Genomic DNA, 20,669 nt, shown 5'->3' on the forward strand with positions numbered 1-20,669 from the left:
CACATGTTCCATTATCGCAAAAGCCCTTCTTTGACCTGACAAACTGTTTTTTCTTTCAACAACATTGTCAATATTGATGGACTCTACCTTCTCCAACCCAGAAAAGATCATTTACCTCAGCATGGAAAGTAGTAGAATACCAATCATGGAAACCATCAGTCTTGTAATCCCAGCTAGTTCCAAACTGTTTGCGATTTCAGGAGTAGAGTGTACCTCATCAGAATACCATGCTTTGTCTAAAAATTAGTCAGACTTCCTATGAAAAGTAAAAAATAAAGCTTCAAATTATTTCGCTATGTTTTACTTGTCACACAGTGGCCGAAAACCATGCCTATGGTTCACACAGTTATATCTAGTTTCCTTTGTTCTTATTTCTTCAGTCACATAAGTTCTGCTTAAGATGGCTGCAGAATGCATGAAAAGAAATACATCTGGATTTTCTATGCAAGGTAACCATAATTATCCATGCTTTGATCACCAATGCATTTGATTAACCATACAGGACTTTTTTTTTTTTTCTTTATGTTGTTTAGTTTTTTTGCTTTAGAATTATCAGTATTTATTTTATTTCTTAGAAACGATTGAATTGTTGAATTCCAGCTTACCACAAGGGGAATTAAAGTATTTATTTGTATTTATAAAATAAATATATTGTAGGTCTGAAAATATGTGAACTTCTCCCTACACCTCTGTAATTTATATTGCTGAAATGACTGTTATTCTACTCTGTATGGTTCTTTCCATTATAAAATATTAACCAAACTGTGTTTCATTGATATTATTTTATAATGAAAAGGTCTGTAAAGTGTTTTATATACATAAAATAAGAATCAATATATATGAAAACATTTTCAACAGAAGGGAGGGGGAACTAATATCAGATTATTCCCTGTAAATTAATTCTATCTTCTGTTTTTTCCTCAAAAAATATAAAAGTCAAGTTACATATGCAGATAAATTTTTCTTGTAAGTATGGGTACCTAGTACAGCACTGAATAGATTTCCTGCAAATGCTTGCATTTCCTGTAAATAAATTGATTAATTTCTTTTGTAATTGATTATATAAGCCTGTACTGTACACATAGAGATTTATATAAACATTAGCAAGAATAATCAAGTTTCTGCTGTATTTCTATTGTAAGTAACCTTTTGTAAACTCTCACACTACATTATTTTTCTTGAAAGCAAAGCGAGCATTTTCCTTTGTGATATTGTTTCAATTTACACAAATGACAACCAAAATGGATACTGGTTTAAAAAGAAGAATATATTAATAACTCAGTTTTTCACCAAGAAAAAAAGTACAGATCTTACTTGATATTCAATATTCCTTTACTGCTACAAAATGTATCACCTACACCACCCAGTGCAGACTTAGCAATAATTTGAGAACTATCTTCACTTGTTAGTTGGAAGACATCTATAGTTGCTTTCGCAACATTATCAAGCCACTGATTAACATCCTGTGGTGTCTGAACACACTGCTTATACATTAACTGCAATTCCAACCAAGAAACCCTGAGTGTCCATAAATCCAAATTCTGAAAGTCGAAAAAAATTAAATAATCTGTCTTGTAAGAAAAGAGAACAACCTGCATTTAAAAATAGCACAAATGTTATAGTATGTCAAAATGCTTACAGCTGATTAGTAAACGATGGATTTTAAATTTTACAGCTGCATCACAGAAAAAAGTGCAGTAACTTGCTCTAACAATAAACTGTGAGTTAAGAAGATTAAAGAATTTTGTACTCTGTTAGTAAACAGTTGATATTCTGTGTCTATCCAGTGTGAATTCAGGGTCCAGGCAGAGATTATTCCATATTGTACAGAAGTGAACACAGTCTTGCATGCTGAAATTGTGAAATGTTTAACGTAGCCTATTTGTTAATTACCGTATTTCTTGGCTTATAAAACACATTATGGAACAGCAAATTTAATAAAAAAAAAATATATATATATACTTTTAAAGAAAATTTATTGTTAATACAATGGAAATTTTAAATTCAATAAAAATAAAACCCAAAAGCCAATCAATAAAGTATAGGATTAACTCTTATTATTTTAGTATTATTCAACTTCAGATTCATTACTGACTTGATCATCATTATCCCCTTCACTAATATCACTGTCCCCTTCACTAATATCACTGTCACTCTCATACAATAAATGATCTTCATTGCATTACTTATACCACATTTTTAAAGGACTTCACCACAATTTCAGTCTTAACATCATGCCATGAATTCGGAACACATTCATACACTTGTGCTATTGATGGACATTTCATCTTTCCCACAGGTGTTCATGGTTCCCCTATATCATTCATTTATTCCATTGCTCCCACACATTATTCTTGAATGGCTTATTGATGCTGACATCTAACAGCTATAAAAAACTTAATCAGTTTCTTTTCATGAAGCAATAACACCAAGATTCAGTTGTGTATCCCAATAGCAGCTGTTCATTTCCATGCTTCTATTATTATCATTTTAGTACTGACTGCAATACCCACGTCTCTAAGTTCCATTATCCAACTATACAAGTTTTCTTCCAAATATGGATATTTAGGTGGAATTTCACAAAGGTTGTGCATTGTTTTGTCAGTTTTTTTTTTAATAAAACTTCCTGCTTCCTCCACTGACGAATCATCTTCTCAGTAGGCAGTGGTCCGAAATTTCATTCTGCTGCTCTGTTCCTGTGTTCCTTGGCACATTCTACTACTTTTAGCTTAAAATCCAATAGTATAATTTTGCCTTTTTGATGCACCTGCCATTGATTAGGGCTTAAATGTATAACTGGAATTCACCGGTTTATCCAACAACAGCCTGGTAATTACTGAAAAGTGTATTAACGTATAGTAGTTGTCTATCTGTTAACTGCATCTAAGATGCAAGTTGATTTTTTAAGGTATCAATATGAAAAAAAAGGGCATCTTATAAGCCAACAAATACGGTATATTTAACACACACACACACATTGCAGTTGCATATACTGTACATATATTTTGTGCTTGACTAGATCTGCTGAAATACTGAACAAATAATTAAGATGAGAAGACTCCTTGTTTGTAGATTTCATAGAGAGAAGTTTACATTTTGAACTAAAGTTCAAGTTTCCATAAAATTTTGTATAAAAATCAGTTGGCACCCTTGCAGTCCAACATTATGAATGCATTGGAGAAGGCCTCAAAGCCACACTGTATCACGTGCTTTACTAAAAAAAACTGAGACCATGTAATATGACTTTTCAGAAATTCATCACTAATTCCTATTTCTGCTCATATAAGATAAATCTGTTGAAATCCAAATTTCTTAAGGATACACAGAGAATACAACAGAGAAATCTGCCTATAAACAGTATGTAAGTTATCATTACAAATAATAAAAAACAGTGGCCATCTAAATTGGTAACAAATTCTAATAAAAACTGTTTACAGGTATGAGGTTTCAAATTAAAAAAAAAAAAAAAAAAAAAAAAACAATTTAAATGCATAACTATAAAGATATAATGATATTACTCAGTTCAAAAAGAAATGCAACCCTGGAAAACTAATACATGCTTTATGCACATTACAGAAAATGTTCAGGGTGGCAACCATTATGCCCCTTCACATAAGTGTATGCAATGAATCATCTGTAGCACTTCCAAGTTTCTTAAACTTTCATATAAGCATTTTAATGGTAGGCCTGTTTGAAGAAGTACAATGTTCACCGCTTTATTTCTCTACAAATTCTTCTCAAATGGCTTCAATTTTTAATGTAACTTCCAAAATTAACATTCTTTGCTTACAGTCTGGACACCATTCATGTACTTGAAAGAAATTACTAAATGGTTTGTCACAGTTTAAATTTCCTTTTGAGTACATTGTGTTTAAAAAGTAAGCAACTGCAGAAGAAAGAAAAGTTAAAAAAAAGGTTATGGGCATTAGCATTAGTAGAGGCATACAATGCAAGAAAGCAAGCTTATGCAGCATCAGCCCAAAAAAAAAAAAAAAAAAAAAAACTTCCCATTCACCCCTCCATTCATTCCAAATGCTTGTCCAGCTCAAATGAGTTATATGAATATACCAGACAAGGGGAAATGTTGAATAAAATGAGTGCAGTTTTTATTTTGAACTATGCATGCACAGAAATAATTTAGATGTGGCAACCAGGGCCAAGAGGTATCATGTATATAAATCACATATGAGTATACAGTGAATATAAACTGCACATGTCCTATGGCCTGACTGCACGATTTACAGGATAAAAAACATGAATTTCTGGGAGATGAAAAGAGGGGCAAAAAAAAAAAAAAAAAAAAAAGTAATCCTAGTGCAAAACTGAATAATTCAGCTACAGTGTAGAAAACACCATAAAGTTTCTCTGACCTGAAAATAGGTATTTCTAAACTTAAGACACCAACAGGAATTAAATCCAGGTCATAAAACACAGTGTAAGAGAGAAGTGATGCTATTTGCTATGTTACCTATGTACATTTCAAAATACAAAAAAAAAATACATTAAACTCTTTAAAATCCAGCTTATCGGGGACTGAGGGTTCCAGATTTTAAAATTTTCTGGATTATAGAGGTATACCTAGTGACTGAACAGTTTCAGAGGAGCACATTTCAATAAATATTAAGCACAAACAACTGAACTTAGTTATATCTGTAAACATCTATAATGACTATCTTTTCTTTGTTTTTTTGTAGGAAACAGGATTTCAGCCACACGAACAATGCTCACAGCAGAACAAAGTTGCCTTTGTAACTAGCTGCCCCTGGTACTGCACTACTTTCAACAGATAGTTTTAGCTATATTAGAACTTTTAAAACTGATTTCATATACAGGTGAAACATGGTTGTTATTTTGGTTTTTAGGAGCATTAGCAACTAAGGCCATATTGCTCCGGGGATATGCGGTGATCATTCCCTGGCCTTCCCGCATCCTCCGTATTTCGTGTTCACAGGCCCGAACCCTTGTCAAGTCAAGAAGCGTGTGCTACGCACTGCTGCTCCTGCCAACCTGGCTATGGAGGCGCCAGTGAAACACAGAACAATTCTTTACACCTGTCTTTGTATTGTTACTAGAGACCACCTGCTTCTGATGAGAGACCAGTTAGTCCTGAAAGAGGCTGTCCAAACAGTCTCAACTTTTAAACAGATGGCTAGTCAACCTTTTATAGAGACCATCTGCTTAAGAGTAGTGCAATACCAGTTTATTTTTATGTGAATTAAGACCATTGCACTACCTGTACAGTTTAAATCATGTTGTGCACAAAATAAAAGAAAGCATTAGCAAAGGCATATGATGCAAGAAAGCAAGCTTATATAGCATAAGCCAAAAAAAAAAAAAAACACACCCTTCTCATTTCATCCATCCACTCGCTCCAAATATTTATCTAGTTCATCTTGAATCTATTTAAGCTATCAACTTCTACAATGACAGATGGAAGTTTGTTCCAGCAATCAACCACCCACTGGCTAAAGGCAAAATTCCACACATCTACCCTACAAATGTCTTTCCTCAATTTGAAATTATACCCTTTCAGGCGATTATTCTGAGCAAGAGAAAGAATCCCATCAGAATTGAGCATGCTCAAACGATTCAAGGCTTTATACGTCTCAATCAGATCACCTTGAGGGTGCCTAGTCTCCAGACACTGTAATTTGCAAAACTTAAACCTTTCTTCATAAGAGCAACCCTTTATTCCATCAATAATCTTGTTGCCCTTCTCTGTACTCATTCCAACAGCTCTACATCCTTCTTAAAATGAGGCCTCCAGACCTGTGTACAGTACTCAAGGTGTGGTCTGACCATTGCCTTATACAAGGGGATAAGCACCTCCTCATCCCTGCTAGAAAAATTCCTATATATCATTGACAAGACACCATGAGCTACTTTTGCAGACCATCTGCACTGCTTAGAAAACTTCATATCTGCCTGCACAATTACCCCCAGGTCCTTTTCATTCTCTACCACTGTCAGTGTGGTACCACAGAGTTGATACATTACTCTGAGATTACTGCTTCCCATATGTAGTACTTTACATTTGTCAATGTCAAACTTCATTTGCCACCTCTCAGCCCATCTGCTCAACTTTTCTAGATCCTGTTGTAGCAGTGTTCTGTCATTAGTGTCATTCACAACCTTCGTATCGTCTGCAAACTTGGACATTAAGGATGATATACCATCATCAATATCATTAATAAATACAGAAAAATGACAATCGACGCAACAATGAACCCTGGGGTACTCCACTAATAACATTAGTTAATGAAGAGCAGCATCCATTGATTACTGCTCTCTGTGTTTTCCCACTCAACCATCCCTTTATCCATAGCAGCAATCTGCCTCCAATGCCACACTGCTCCAATTTGTGCAGCACTTTTCCATCTGCAACAGTATCAAAAACCTTTCTAAGATCCAAATATATGATATCAAAATTATTCTTTGCATCCAGTTCCTTTGTGACTACATCATAGTATCAAATTGGTCAGACAAGACTTCCCTTTAACAAACTCATGCCGTGTCAGAGCTATAACTGAAGTCTTGTCTAGATGATCCTGCAATGTTATTTTAACCAATGCTGCCATTAATTTCCCTGGAACAGAAGTTAAACTAACACATCTGTAATTACTTGTGTCACCCTCTGATCTTCCTTTGTGGATTGGGGGGCACATTTGCACATCTTCAGTCCATAGGTATCTCCCCTAAGTCCAAGGAAGATCTCATAATTATGGCTAAGAGTTTGCTTACTTCCTTTGCTGCCTCCTTTAATATAACTGGATAGATTCCATCCACCCCAGGTGCCTTTCTTATGTTTATCTTCAACAATTTCTCCTCCACTTCAACAATCTCTCCTCCTCTCAATTATTACATGATTATCTGGCTTGCTGCCAGAGTTTAATACACCTCTGGCAATCCCTTCCCTGAATAACTCCTCATGTGTGAACGTAGATACAAAATATTCATTTAGTTTGTCAGCTACCTGAGCAGGATCATCAACAGTTGAACCATCGATATCAAGTGGACCAATCTGATTCATCCCCTTCCTTCTGAAGTTTACATATTCTTTGCATCCTTTGCCAAAGATTTCTCGTAATCTGCCTTTGCCTGCCTAGACCTCCTTTGTGATTTGGTTAGACCAGCGTATATCTATGATAGGCTTCCATGTCACCCATTAATTTATATGTATCCCATGCATTTTTCTTCTCTGCCACATGTCCAATTAGTTCATCTGACATCCATTTAGGCCTAAATCTTGAACAATATTTCTTAGTCAGGGTAGCTTAGAATTTGTTAGGGTAGCTAAGAATAGAAACCTTTGTTAGGGTAGCTAAGAATAGAAACAGGTGCAGGTATACTTGTGTGTACACCAATGCTAGGAGTTTAGTAAATAAATTTGATGAATTTGAGGTATTGTGTTCACAGGCCCGAACCCTTGTCAAGTCAAGAAGCGTCTCAAAATATCAAAGGCAGATATTGTTGGGATATCAGAGACGTGGTGTCACACAGATACAAGGGATGCAGAACTGCAATTTGGGGAGTACAACGTCTACAGAAAGGATAGACAGGATAGGAAGGGGGGAGGGGTTATGCTATTAGTTAAGAAACACATAAAAACCAAGGAAGTGAAGCCAGTCGACATCGCTGGACAGTGCAGTGTTGAGTCAGTTTGGTGTGACATAAGCATTGGGAGATAGATCAAAATTGAGAGTAGGAGTGTGCTATAGGCCTAATGACTCTGATGAGTATAATAAGGAACTGTACAGGGAAATAGAGTGGGCCAGTAAATCAGAGAGTCTTATAATGGGAGATTTTAATTTCCCAGATATTGACTGGTATTTGGGGGCTGGTTACTCACGCACTAGCAGGGCTTTTGTGGATTTATTGGATGATTGTTTTCTACATCAGCATGTTCGGCAGGCAACTAGAGGGAGTAATACTCTTGATTTGATTATCAGCAGTGATTCTTCATGCATTAAGAATCTGCAGATAAATGAACCACTAGGTGGCAGTGATCACAATGTACTGAAGTGGGATTTACTCAAAGAGGTAACTACCATTATGGGTAAAGGGAAGGGTTATTGCTTCCGTAAAGGCGACTACGATGGACTGAGACAGTATTTAAATTCTATACAGTGGGACCAACTGATGATGTTACCAACAGCAAATTCAAAATGGGAAGCATTCAAAGATTATCTTGGAAGCTACTAGGCTTTACATACCAACTAAGAAATATTGTTCAAGGTTTAGGCCAAAATGGATGTCAGATGAACTAATGAGGCATATGGCAGAGAAGAAAAATGCATGGGATACTTACAAATTAACACATGACACAGAAGCCTATGATAGATACAAGTTGATATGCAACCAAGTTACAAAGGAGGTTAGGCAGGCGAAGGCAGATTACGAGAAATCCTTGGCAAGGGATGCAAAGAAAAACAGCAAAGAGTTCTTTACTTATGTAAACTCTAGAAGGAAGGGGATGAATCAGATTGGTCCACTTGATATTGATGGGTCAACTGTTGATGATCCTGCTCAGGTAGCTAACAAACTAAATGAATATTTTGCATCGACATTCACACATGAGCAGTTTTTCAGCAAGGGGAATGCCAGAGGTGTATTCAACTCTAACAGTAAGCTACAGAATCTTGAAATAACTGGGAGTAAAGTGGAGGAGAAACTGTTGAAGATAAACACAAGAAAGGCACCCGGGGTGGATGGGATCTATCCAGTTATATTAAAGGAGGCAGCAAACAAAGTAATCAAACCCTTAGCCATAATTATGAGAGCTTCCTTGGACTCAGGGGAGGTACCCATAGACTGGAAATGTGCAAATGTGACCCCAATTCACAAAGGAGGATCAAAGGCTGACACAAGTAATTATAGACCTGTGAGCTTAACTTCTGTTCCAGGAAAATTAATGGAGGCACTGGTTAAAGAAGCACTGCAGGATCATTTAGACAAGACTTCAGTTATAGCTCAGACACAGCATGGTTTTGTTAAGGGGAAGTCTTGCCTGACCAAATTGATTGGATACTATGATGCAGTCACAAAAGAACTGGATGCAGGGAATAACTTTGATATTATATACTTGGATCTTAGAAAGGCTTTTGATACTGTTGCACATGGAAGACTGCTACACAAATTGGAGCAGTGTGACATTGGAGGCAAATTGCTGCTATGGATAAAGGGGTGGTTGAGGGGGAGAAGACAGAGAGTGGTAATCAATGGACACTGCTCATCATGGACTAATGTTATTAGTGGAGTCCCTCAGGGCTCAGTGTTGGGTCCATTATTGTTTTCTGTATTTATAAATGATATTGATGATGGTATATCAAGCTTAATGTCCAAGTTTGCAGACGATACAAAGGTTGGCAGGGTTGTCAAGGACACTACTTACACTATGCTGCTGCAACAGGATCTGGAAAGGTTGAGCAGATGGGCTGAGAGGTGGCAAATGAAGTTTAACATTGACAAATGTAAAGTACTACACATGGGAAACAGCAACCCCAGAGCAATGTATCAACTCTGTGGTACTACATTGACAGTGGTAATGAATGAAAGGGACTTGGGGATGGTTGTGCAGGCAGATATGAAGTTCTCTGAGCAGTGCAGACGGGCTGCAAGAGTAGCTCATGGAGTATTGTCAATGATATACAGGAATTTTTCCAGCAGGGATAAGGAGGTGATTATTCCATTGTATAAGGCAATGGTCAGGCCACACCTAGAGTACTGTATACAGGTCTGGAGGCCTCATTTCAAGAAGGATGTAGAGCTGCTGGAACGAGTACAGAGAAGGGCAACAAGATTAGTGAATGGAACAAAGGGGTGCTCTTACGAAGAGAGGCTTAAGTTTTGCAAATTACAGTGTCTGGAGACTAGGCACCAGCGAGGTGATCTGATAGAGGTGTATAAAGCCTTGAATGGTTTAAGCATGCTCAATGCTGATGGGATTCTTCCTCTAGCTCAGAAAAATCACCTGAGAGGGCATAAATTCAAATTGAGGAAAGACAGATGTAGGATAGACGTGCGGAAATTTGCCTTTAGCCAGCGGGTGGCTGGTTGGTGGAACAGACTTCCATCCCTTGTGGTGGAGGTTGATAGCCTAAATAAGTTTAACGCTCAGCTGGACAAGTATTTTGAACGAACAGAGGGGTGAAGTGGAAGTGGTTTTTTTTTTTTTTTTTTTTGGCTGATGCTGCATAAGCTTGCTTTCTTGCATCAAATGCCTCTACTAATGCTAATGCTAATGCTAGTCTGTATGAAAAGCCTAGTAGCTTCTACGACAAGATAATCCTGCAAGTATCTTATGAAGAAAGAAATGTCACTTTTTTTGCATGGATTGTTAAGACAAATGTTATCATTGACACAAGTGCATTGGATTAGTGTTTTAATATTTCCATATTATAAATTGTGGGTTCTTTTTTTTTTTGTAAAACGTGTGAGATTTTAAAGAATTCTAGTTCTTATAGTGGCAGATTTTACAAAGTTTACTGCATATAATTTTGCCCCATAATCTTAAGCCATGAGTTAAAAGGTTTTAAAATAAGTAGTAACATTTCTGTGTTTTTAAAACATGGGTCTGCAGCTAGTGGTACAAAGCTAACTAGAAAAGCTATTAAGTATTCAGTAACTATTTCGCTTAACATTAATACTCTCAACATTTTATAAATGAAGAAATTTCACTCTATTTATAAAAGAGAAATCTAGATTTGTAAGACGAATTTTGAACATAAAAAATGATGCATACTAGACATTGCAGATGCCATTTTTCACAAGAAGCCATCCCGCATTTGATGGTGTAAAGTAACCTAACCTCTTTTTCCTAGCCGCATGTGAAGATCTTAAATTCCGGCTGGCTGTACTCGCTTACAGAATGGCATTCACTCTAATGCAAAATTGTGGTGATTATCAGCCAATAAGCATGAAGCAGGTGGCATAACAGTTCTGGCTATCATTTGCTGTTGCAAAGACCATTGGATAAGAGTCTTGTTCTAAAGTTTAACCTTCCCCTCTATTATAATTTACAGTGTTCTTGTGGTTTTCACAAACTAATATTTCGAAGGAACTTGTTTTTACTAAAAGCTATGCAGTAAGATCTAGTTTTTACTAAAAAATTTCAGTAAATACTATAAGTTACACTTTGAATTTCACTTTCGACCAGCAGGTGCAGTGATTTCTGGTTCTTACAAGGAAAAAATAGTCAAATGCATTAGCAGCTTTTTGTTTTACTAGTAAGAACTGGTAGTAATGGATTTCAGATTTTTACAGTAACATATACACTGATTGCAATGTTTTGCACCTTCTGGAAACATTCCTTATAGCTTTTTTAGGAATTTCTAATAGTTCCTGTATCATGTCCTGAGTAATATCCTCACATGGGCTGACATCTGGTGAGTATGGGCTTGGCACACCCAGTGTCCTGAGCTAGATATCATCATTTTCTTGGTGATTACCTTCTCTCTCTCTCTCTCTCTCTCTCTCAGGATAACTTGAGAATTTTTTTTTTGACTGTTTCAGCATAAGATGCTGTTGTTGTTATTTGGTTTTTAGGAGCATTAGCAATTAAGGCCATATTGCTCCAGGATATGCGGTGGTCATTCCCTGACCTTTCCGCATCCTCTGTATTTGGTGGTGATGGGCTCGAACCCCGGTCTAATCAAGAAGCGTGTGCTATGCACTGCTGCTCCTTCCCACCTGGCTACAGAGGCGCCTATCAGCATAAGCTTCAGGCTTCCTTGCACCATATAACTAATAATAACAATAATGTTGCAAATCAGTTACCTTTCAAAGGAGCTTTCAACTTGCGGTTGGGCAAAGAATAACAGTAAAGCACCAAGTGTGTGGGGACATTGTCACAATTTTTTCCAAATGGCATCACACAATCAACATTGAACTGTTTTGTAGTAATTTTGGTTTTGTGTTCAGCCACACAACTCAACAACTAATTCAAAATGAACAAGAGTCAAAAATATATAGGCATGACCTTCCACATTGATCAAGATTGCCTTGCTTTTTTGACTTAGAGAAAATAAAAGTCTTCCAAGGAGAGGGACTAAGTCGCTTTTATGGGTCATAGCCATACACCCATGATTTGCCATCAGTAATGATGGCAAATTTGGTCCTTGAGGTTGTCACGGACATTCTCTCAGATATGCCAGACAAGCTGTATTTGTTACCTGGGAGTCTAAAACGCTGATGGAACTGATATTCGGGTGACACTCAAGTCAAGTGGACCCAATTTCGGCGAAGTCCGGACGGTCTGTGACAGCCAAATTCTCTGCTTGCACCTTCACGATGGTGGGACTGTTAGTAATCCTGGGTATAACCTCAATGACCAAGTACATGGTGGGTGACCACCCAGGTGTGAACCAACGTAAGCAGGGGTCGAGGTGTGGCGCCCACACCACATGGAGGAACGCCGCCCCTCTATGTTACCAGGCAGTACTAGGTGGTAGATGACTCTCATCAACCGGTGAAATACCACCACTTTGCTTATTGGAGGCTTGAAGTGGTGGAACCCATGCTTAGTCTCTAGAGCTAAGTTCCGGTCAACCCTTCCCTATCTCTTCCATCATGCAGTATGATTGATGGTTGGTTGGTTATTTGATTTTTAGGACCATTAGCAACTAAGGCCATATTGCTCCGGGATATGCGGTGGTCATTCCCTGACCTTTCCACATCCTCCGTATTTGATGGTGACGGGCTCGAACCCCTGTCTAATCAAGAAGCATGTGCTATGCACTGCTGCTCCTTCCCACCTGGCTATGGAGGCACCTCAATATGATTGATGACTTTTGAGGTTATGATGCATGTCATAGTGAGATCCAATATTCCTTACATTTCGAAACAGTGTTCGCAGGCCGCCCGCTAGTTAGTACACTGGACCAAACCTATTGGTAACTCTCTAGGAGGCTTCCGGATCAGCTAGTGTATAATCTTGCTACCTCTACTCTGCCACACAGTGACTGGAGGGAGTCTGAGTAGTGTGTATGCGGGGAGCATTGTCGATGCCACGTTAGATCAAGGATCTGGGTATCTTCTTACCACATGTACGCCATATCCAAAAATTATATTACTTCATACAGCATGTTCCACCCACTTTTTCGTACTATTGAATACACCATGAATTGTCAAACTAATAGAGCAAGCTTATCTGCGAAAAGATCTAAACCTCCCAAGGACTTCCTAATTAATTTCACAAATATACGTGGTCTCGATTCTAATCTCAATGATGTCCATTTCCACTTGCAGTCTGCCAAACCCCATGTACTTTTTCTGACAGAATCTCAGTTATCGGTTGATTCAAATACTGCTCATCTCAGATGTCCAAATTATTCGCTGTATGATTCCTTTCACCTCAAAGGTGGTACTTGTGCATATGTCCATTCTGATATTCCCTGTCAGAGACTTGGCAATTTGGAATCTCCTCTCTTTAATCTTCTCTGGCTTAAAATCTCTCTACCTCATTGTGTCAAATTCATCTGTTCTCTCTACCGTTCTCTCAACTCCACTAATCACTTGGAGCTCTTTGCAACTTGACAACCTCTCTTTGCAACTTGACTTTCTCCAGTCCAACTTTCCTAACAGTGAGGTAATTTTCCTTGGTGATTTTAATGTTCACAACTCCAGCTGGCTTCCGTTTTCTAGTCACACCGACCCAGCAGGTCGAGATGCTGAGGCTTTTGCAATTACTAATGACATAGCACAGATTGTTCATTTACCTACAAGAATACCAGACAATCTTAATCATACAGCCAATACGCTTGATCTTTTTCTCACAAACAGCCCTTCTAAGTACACGGTCGAAGTGAGAGGTCCTTTAGGCACTTCAGATCACAACTTGGTGATTGTCTCTTCTCCAATGGAACCTTAATCTCATGGCTATACCCAACTTCGTGTTGTTAGCATTACAAGAATGCAAAATGGGATGACCTGCGAGACTTTTTTTCTTCTTTTCCTTGGTCGGATTACTGTTTCAAAACTTCTGATGTCAACGTTTGCTCAGATCGTGTTAGTGAAATTATTCTTGGAGGAATGGAATCCTTTATCCCACACTCCACTTTAAAATCTCATCCTTTATCTAAACCTTGGTTTTCCAATAAATGTGCTAAGGTTGTCCAAGAAAAGAATGTTGCATATTGTAATTGGCTTGTTTCTAATTCTTCAGTTTCATTTTCTGCCTACACCAAAGCTCGCAACAATTGTAAAGCAGTTATTAATCAGTCCAAACTAGAGTTTGAACAGGCTAAGAGTAGAAAACTTGCTTCTTGCCCTAATGGTAGCCGAGCATTCTGGTCTCTTGCCAAAGCTATTGGCCGCAACTTTTGCCCATCTCTGCTCCCACCTCTGTCCAAACCAGATGGTTCTGTTGTCACTTCAGCCAAGGATAAAGCTGACCTGCTAGCATCCCATTTTTCTTCCAGCTCATGTATTAATGATCTTGGTAAAACACCTCCCACCATTCCCAACACGCTCCAATCAATGCCTCCTGTGGTCTTCCGTCAAAAGGATATCAGAAGGATTTTGATGAATCTTGATGCTAAGAAAGCTCCAGGTCCTGATGGTATTTCTCCACTTGTTCTCAAAACCTGTGCTCCTGAACTTACTCCTATTCTTTGCCGCCTTTTTTCACTTTCTTATTCCAAAGGTGTTTTTCCTTCTGCTTGGAAATTTGCTCATATCCAGCCGGTTCCTAAAAACAGTGACAAATCCCTCCCTTCCAATTATCGTCCCACTGCAATTACTTCTACTCTTTCTAAAGTAATGGAGAAATCAATTAACTGCCAACTCTTAAACTACCTAGAAACCTTCCGTCTGATCAATGATCGCCAGTATGGATTCTGTCAGTGTCGATCCACTGGTGTTATTCTGACTTATGTTACCCATTTATGGACTAATTCAATGGAAAGGTTCGGTGAAACACAAGTAGTTGCTCTTGACATCTCAAAGACTTTTGATCGTGTTTGGCATGAAGGTCTTCTAAACAAGCTTCCATCTTATGGTTTCCCAACTGTTTTTAGTAATTGGTTATCCAGTTTTCTCTCTGATCGCTCACTGAGGGTGATGATAGATGGCTCTCTGTCTTCTAACTTCTCCACTAATGCCGGTGTCCCCCAAGGTTCAGTTCTTTCCCCCACTCTTTTTCTCTTGTATATCAATGACCTTCTTCCATTGACTGGAAATCCTATCCATAGTTTTGCCGATAATAGCACATTGCATTCAACTTTCCATTTTGAGAAACCTTGTCCTGCTCAATCAGCTTCAACTTCTCGAAAATCTGCTACCAATTCCTTAAACGCCGATCTTCAGGTAATTCTCCAGTGGGGCAAAGACAACTTAGTTGATTACAACCCTTCTAAAACTCAGTCTTGTCATATCTTGCAAAAAGGATTCTTCTGCTCCTATGCTTATCTTTAGTGACACTCCGATTTCTAGGCAAAATGATATATCTCTTTTGGGGATTACCCTGACTTCTAATCTCTCTTGGCACAAGCACATTACAAATATTGCTTCCTCTGCATCTAAAAAACTTGGTTTTCTCTTTCGCTCTAGGCGTTACTTTTCTTCCAAACAGCTGCTCACTCTGTATAAATCGCAAATCTGACCTGCCATGGAATATTGTTCCCACATCTGGGTGGCGCCCCGAAAACCTCTCTCAGGCTTCTTGATTCCATTCAGAAGAGGGCAGTTAGGTTAATTAATGATTCATCTCTAACAGAATCTCTCCACTCGCTTTCTCATAGACGCACTGTTTCTGCTGCATGCCTCTTCTACAGATACTTCCACGGGCACTGTTCTTCTGAATTGGCTTCTATAATTCCCGCTCTCTCTTTCAAAACAGTCCGCACACATGCTGCCACCAGCCAACATCCATTTACTGTCCAACTTCAAACCCACAGAACCAACTTTTCATCTTCCTCATTTATTCATTCAACTGCCGTTTTCTGGAACAACCTTGCTTCATATGTATTTCCTGAAAATTACAGTATACAGAAGTTCAAGTCGAATGTCAACAAATATCTTCTTTCGTCTTCTCAACATCCAATCCAAGCATGGTACTAAGTACTATAGGTTCTAATACCTCTCGTGTTTGGGTTTCACATAAAAAAAAAAAAAATGATGGCTGATCCCAATATGTGAGGAATCTCCACTCTCTGTAATCACTAGCGAGGATATAAGGCACTTGGCTGAAACATGTCACAATCCCAAATTTTGTATTAAAATTGCCTGACATGTCCCATAAGAAATTTCACTAGCAACTCTGTGTATAGCTAAACATTGATTATTCCTGATCAAATTACAAACACAAGCAACTGAATCACTGGTCTCTGAAATTGAAGGAATGTCAAAGCGAAGATCATCTTTAGGACAAGCAATCCTCTTTAAACTTTTCAAACCGCTGAAATCTTATAATTATGTGCAGCATCTTCTCTAAAAGTTGCTTTTAACATTTTGTGAGTTTCTGTTGCATATTTCCCTAATTTGAAAAGCAAAATTTGATGCAAATTTGTTACTTAAAATGCGACAAAACACCTGCTATTCAAAATGCACTAATTCAACTGACTACAGATAAACAAGTCATTCATGTGATATTACGTGGAATGACAAGCAGCCCAACAAGTCTGAATAACTGCACACCACAATTTCAAAATACAGTCAGTACCCAAACTATTTTTTATCACACCACTTTTGCTTACATATCATATACTGATTTGTAAGTGAAAACTTAACTTTATAGTGCATTTTAAAGTATATGATAAAGGATATTTCAAATATATATATATATATAATTATTACGAATAATAAAAATTAAAAATAAATAGAGAAGTCGGATTTGAAGTGCGATAATATGGATTATTATCAGGTAGAAAAAAGAAATAACAAGTGTATATAAGCTGTTCTAGGCGGCGTGAGCTCAACCTGGATAAAGCTTAGGATAATATTATTACGAATAATAAAAATTAAAAATAAATAGAGAAGTCGGATTTGAAGTGCGATAATATGGATTATTTTTATTGTTGTGTGTAGAATTTAAATATAGAATTTAACTAGTGCTAATAATGAAAATACCGTGTATCCTGGTAGCGATATATGTGTTGAACAAAGGGTGGAAAAAAGAAAAAGAGTAACGATATAAAAAGAATGTAACAATATAAAAAAAAAATTTTAAAAAAATGTAAATTTTGAAAAAACAACGACCAATGTGGAAATAGCATTGCGGTATTTTTCATAATTTTTGTGTCTTCGTCAGAGGTCATCCACCAAAATTATGAAAAAGAACAGCAATACTCTTACTTCTGTTTCTGACATGTTCTGTATGTCAAAGAGCACGTGTAAGAAGCCACGTGGTAAAAATAATTTAGAATATAAATTTAGAATAAGTAAAATACAAGTTATGTAAAACTATTGAGTGTTACTAATGTATTACATACAGAACATGGATGACCTTACAGAAGTAAGTGGACCGCTATGACAGTGAAGACAAAGGAAGGGAGTGTCCGAAGGAAGGGAGTGTCCGAATGACAAGAACTTACCGCTACTGGACGGGTTGACAGAAAAGACTGAGCCGGAGGAACGCTAGCGGCGCCTAGTGTTAGACGAATTTGTTGTCTGTATATTATGTAATTTACTTATGCGGTGGAGTTGCTCAAACATCCGGGATAGATAAGAAATATAAAGTATTTACGTCAGTTGTGTTAAGAGTGTAACTGTGTACATTTAAGTTACAATTAAATAAAAAAATCAAGATAGGTTTAAAAAATAATTACAAGATAGTTACAAGGTAAATATACTATGTCAGGCCAATCGGTGGGTACAAGTTTTCCAGACCGTAAGACACCAAAGAGGCCTAGTGTATTGTATTTACACTATATACATACTTGATGCGTATGGGAATAATTATAAGTTAATAATGCTGTTTATATTAATATCTATTAATTTCTTGTGCCTTAATATGTTAAGGGCTTTATTGGTATGATGACGCAGATATGCAATAGGAAAAAGATTTTTGGTTAGTTTACTATATAATATTCTGATGTATCAATAGCTGTAGTTTTGTCGCTGCATATTGTTGCTATTCTGATGCATTGTGCTAGGATAACATTAGCATGTACCTGTTTGGAAATATTGGAATTCCATTGTGTAAAGTTTATTATGCTAAAGTTGAATGCTTCACGTTTGTTGTACAAATTGATGGAGGCTATACCATTTTTTAAATTAATGTCTAGATCCAAAAAATGGGCTGCTGTATCAGAACTGTTTGTTCTTTCTAGTACAAGTTCGTTAGGGTATAAATGTCGATAATCCTGGATGAAATTCGGGCAGTTGATTACTATGAGGTCGTCTATATATCTGAATAGGATTAGGTCCTGTGGAAATGAGGTTTCTGACCAGTATAAATATAGGTTGGCTATTATGCATGAGGTTGGGCTGCCCACAGGTGTTCCGTTGGTTTGTTGATATACTGTGTTACCATCATATATGAAGTTATTAGAAATACATAAGTTCAGTATGTTGTTCCAGTAATATGTGTTGCAGGAAATAAAGTCCTTATGCTTATCATAGATATCTTTTGGTACCGATTTGAGATTGATTTGATTGATACTGGTAAATAGGATATGGAAATCAAAGGTTTGAATATTATTGACTTTATTACTTTGCAAAAATTTTAATTCGGGTTTGTTGTTGCCTATGATTTTCCTGTTATATATGTTATGCATCAGTGGTTGCAGTAGTTGTTCAAGTAACTAGTTGTTCAAGTAACTACTGCAACCACTGATGCATAACATATATAACAGCAAAATCATAGGCAACAACCAACCCGTATTAAAATTTTTGCAAAGTAATAAAGTCAATAATATTCAAACCTTTGATTTCCATAGCCTATTTACCAGTATCAATCAAATCAATCTCAAATCGGTACCAAAAGATATCTATGATAAGCATAAGGACTTTATTTCCTGCAACACATATTACTGGAACAACATACTGAACTTATGTATTTCTAATAACTTCATATATGATGGTAACACAGTATATCAACAAACCAACGGAACACCTGTGGGCAGCCCAACCTCATGCATAATAGCCAACCTATATTTATACTGGTCAGAAACCTCATTTCCACAGGACCTAATCCTATTCAGATATATAGACGACCTCATAGTAATCAACTGCCCGAATTTCATCCAGGATTATCGACATTTATACCCTAACGAACTTGTACTAGAAAGAACAAACAATTCTGATACAGCAGCCCATTTTTTGGATCTAGACATTAATTTAAAAAATGGTATAGCCTCCATCAATTTGTACAACAAACGTGAAGCATTCAACTTTAGCATAATAAACTTTACACAATGGAATTCCAATATTTCCAAACAGGTACATGCTAATGTTATCCTAGCACAATGCATCAGAATAGCAACAATATGCAGCGACAAAACTACAGCTATTGATAACATCAGAATATTATATAGTAAACTAACCAAAAATCTTTTTCCTATTGCATATCTGCGTCATCATACCAATAAAGCCCTTAACATATTAAGGCACAAGAAATTAATAGATATTAATATAAACAGCATTATTAACTTATAATTATTCCCATACGCATCAAGTATGTATATAGTGTAAATACAATACACTAGGCCTCTTTGGTGTCTTACGGTCTGGAAAACTTGTACCCACCGATTGGCCTGACATAGTATATTTACCTTGTAACTACAGGCATACCTCGGTTAACGTTACCTCTGATAACGAAGCTTCGATATAACGAAGTCCGCAATTTCAAGCCCCATTTAACATAAAAAAAAAAATATTCCAGTTTAATCACCTGAAATCTAAACAAACTGAAGAAATTACGGAAACCTTTGGGGCTTCTCGTGGTTGGTTCGAGAAATTTAAAAAACGGGCCAGGGTTCATAGTGTAAAATTAACAGGAGAAGCTGCAAATAAGTTTCCAGGAAAACTAAAGGAAATAATTGAACGTGAAAATTTTCCACCAAATTTGGTGTTCAGTGTTGACAAAAGCGGTTTGTTCTGGAAACGGCTACCAACAAAAAGCTTCATTTCTATTGAAGAAAAATCAGCTGCTGGGTTCAAAGCAGCCAAAGACCGTTTAACGTTACTCTTTGGATCAAATGCCTCTGGCGATTATAAATTAAAATTGTTATTAGTTTACCATTCAGAAAATCCGAGGGCGTTAAAAGGTAACATAAAAATGAATTTACATGTAATATGGAAAGCAAATAGAAAAGCGTGGGTTACCAAGGAATTATTTACTGATTGGTTTGTTAACCACTTTTGTCCTGAAGTAAAACGGTAATGTCAAAAAAAAAAACTTTGAAGAAAAAGCTCTTTTGTTGTTAGACAATGCTCCGGGACATCCTACTGATCTTAACACGTTGGACACATGCATTCCTGTCAAAGTTGTGTTTCTTCCAGCAAACACAACTTCCCTGATTCAACCATTGGATCAGGGAGTAATAGCATCATTTAAAGCTTATTATCTGCGTCGAACATTAAGCAATTTAACTGAACTAGAGGATAAAGAGGAAATGACAGTTAAAACTTTTTGGAAAAACTGCACCATTAAAAACGCAATTGAAAACAAAACATTGATAGTTCTTGGAAAGAAGTCACTAAGAAATGCTTAAATGGAATTTGGCTCAAAA

General features: G+C 37.0%; 1 protein-coding gene across 4 annotated transcripts in view; it reads right to left on the reverse strand.

The window, feature by feature from the left end:
* LOC150091098 (mediator of RNA polymerase II transcription subunit 12-like protein) overlaps positions 1-20,669 on the reverse strand; it is an 825,386-nt gene that overhangs the window by 330,442 nt on the left and 474,275 nt on the right. For all 4 annotated transcript variants that reach the window (XM_090374287.1, XM_090374270.1, XM_090374279.1 and 1 more), the window contains one exon: positions 1,315-1,541. In XM_090374287.1, coding sequence (XP_090230413.1) covers positions 1,315-1,541 — 227 coding nt within the window. The remainder of the gene's footprint in view (positions 1-1,314; positions 1,542-20,669) is intronic.

Source organism: Mastigoproctus giganteus, chromosome 1 (assembly GCF_048544385.1).
Source record: "Mastigoproctus giganteus isolate SK-2022 chromosome 1, ASM4854438v1, whole genome shotgun sequence".
NCBI lineage: Eukaryota > Metazoa > Arthropoda > Arachnida > Uropygi > Thelyphonidae > Mastigoproctus > Mastigoproctus giganteus.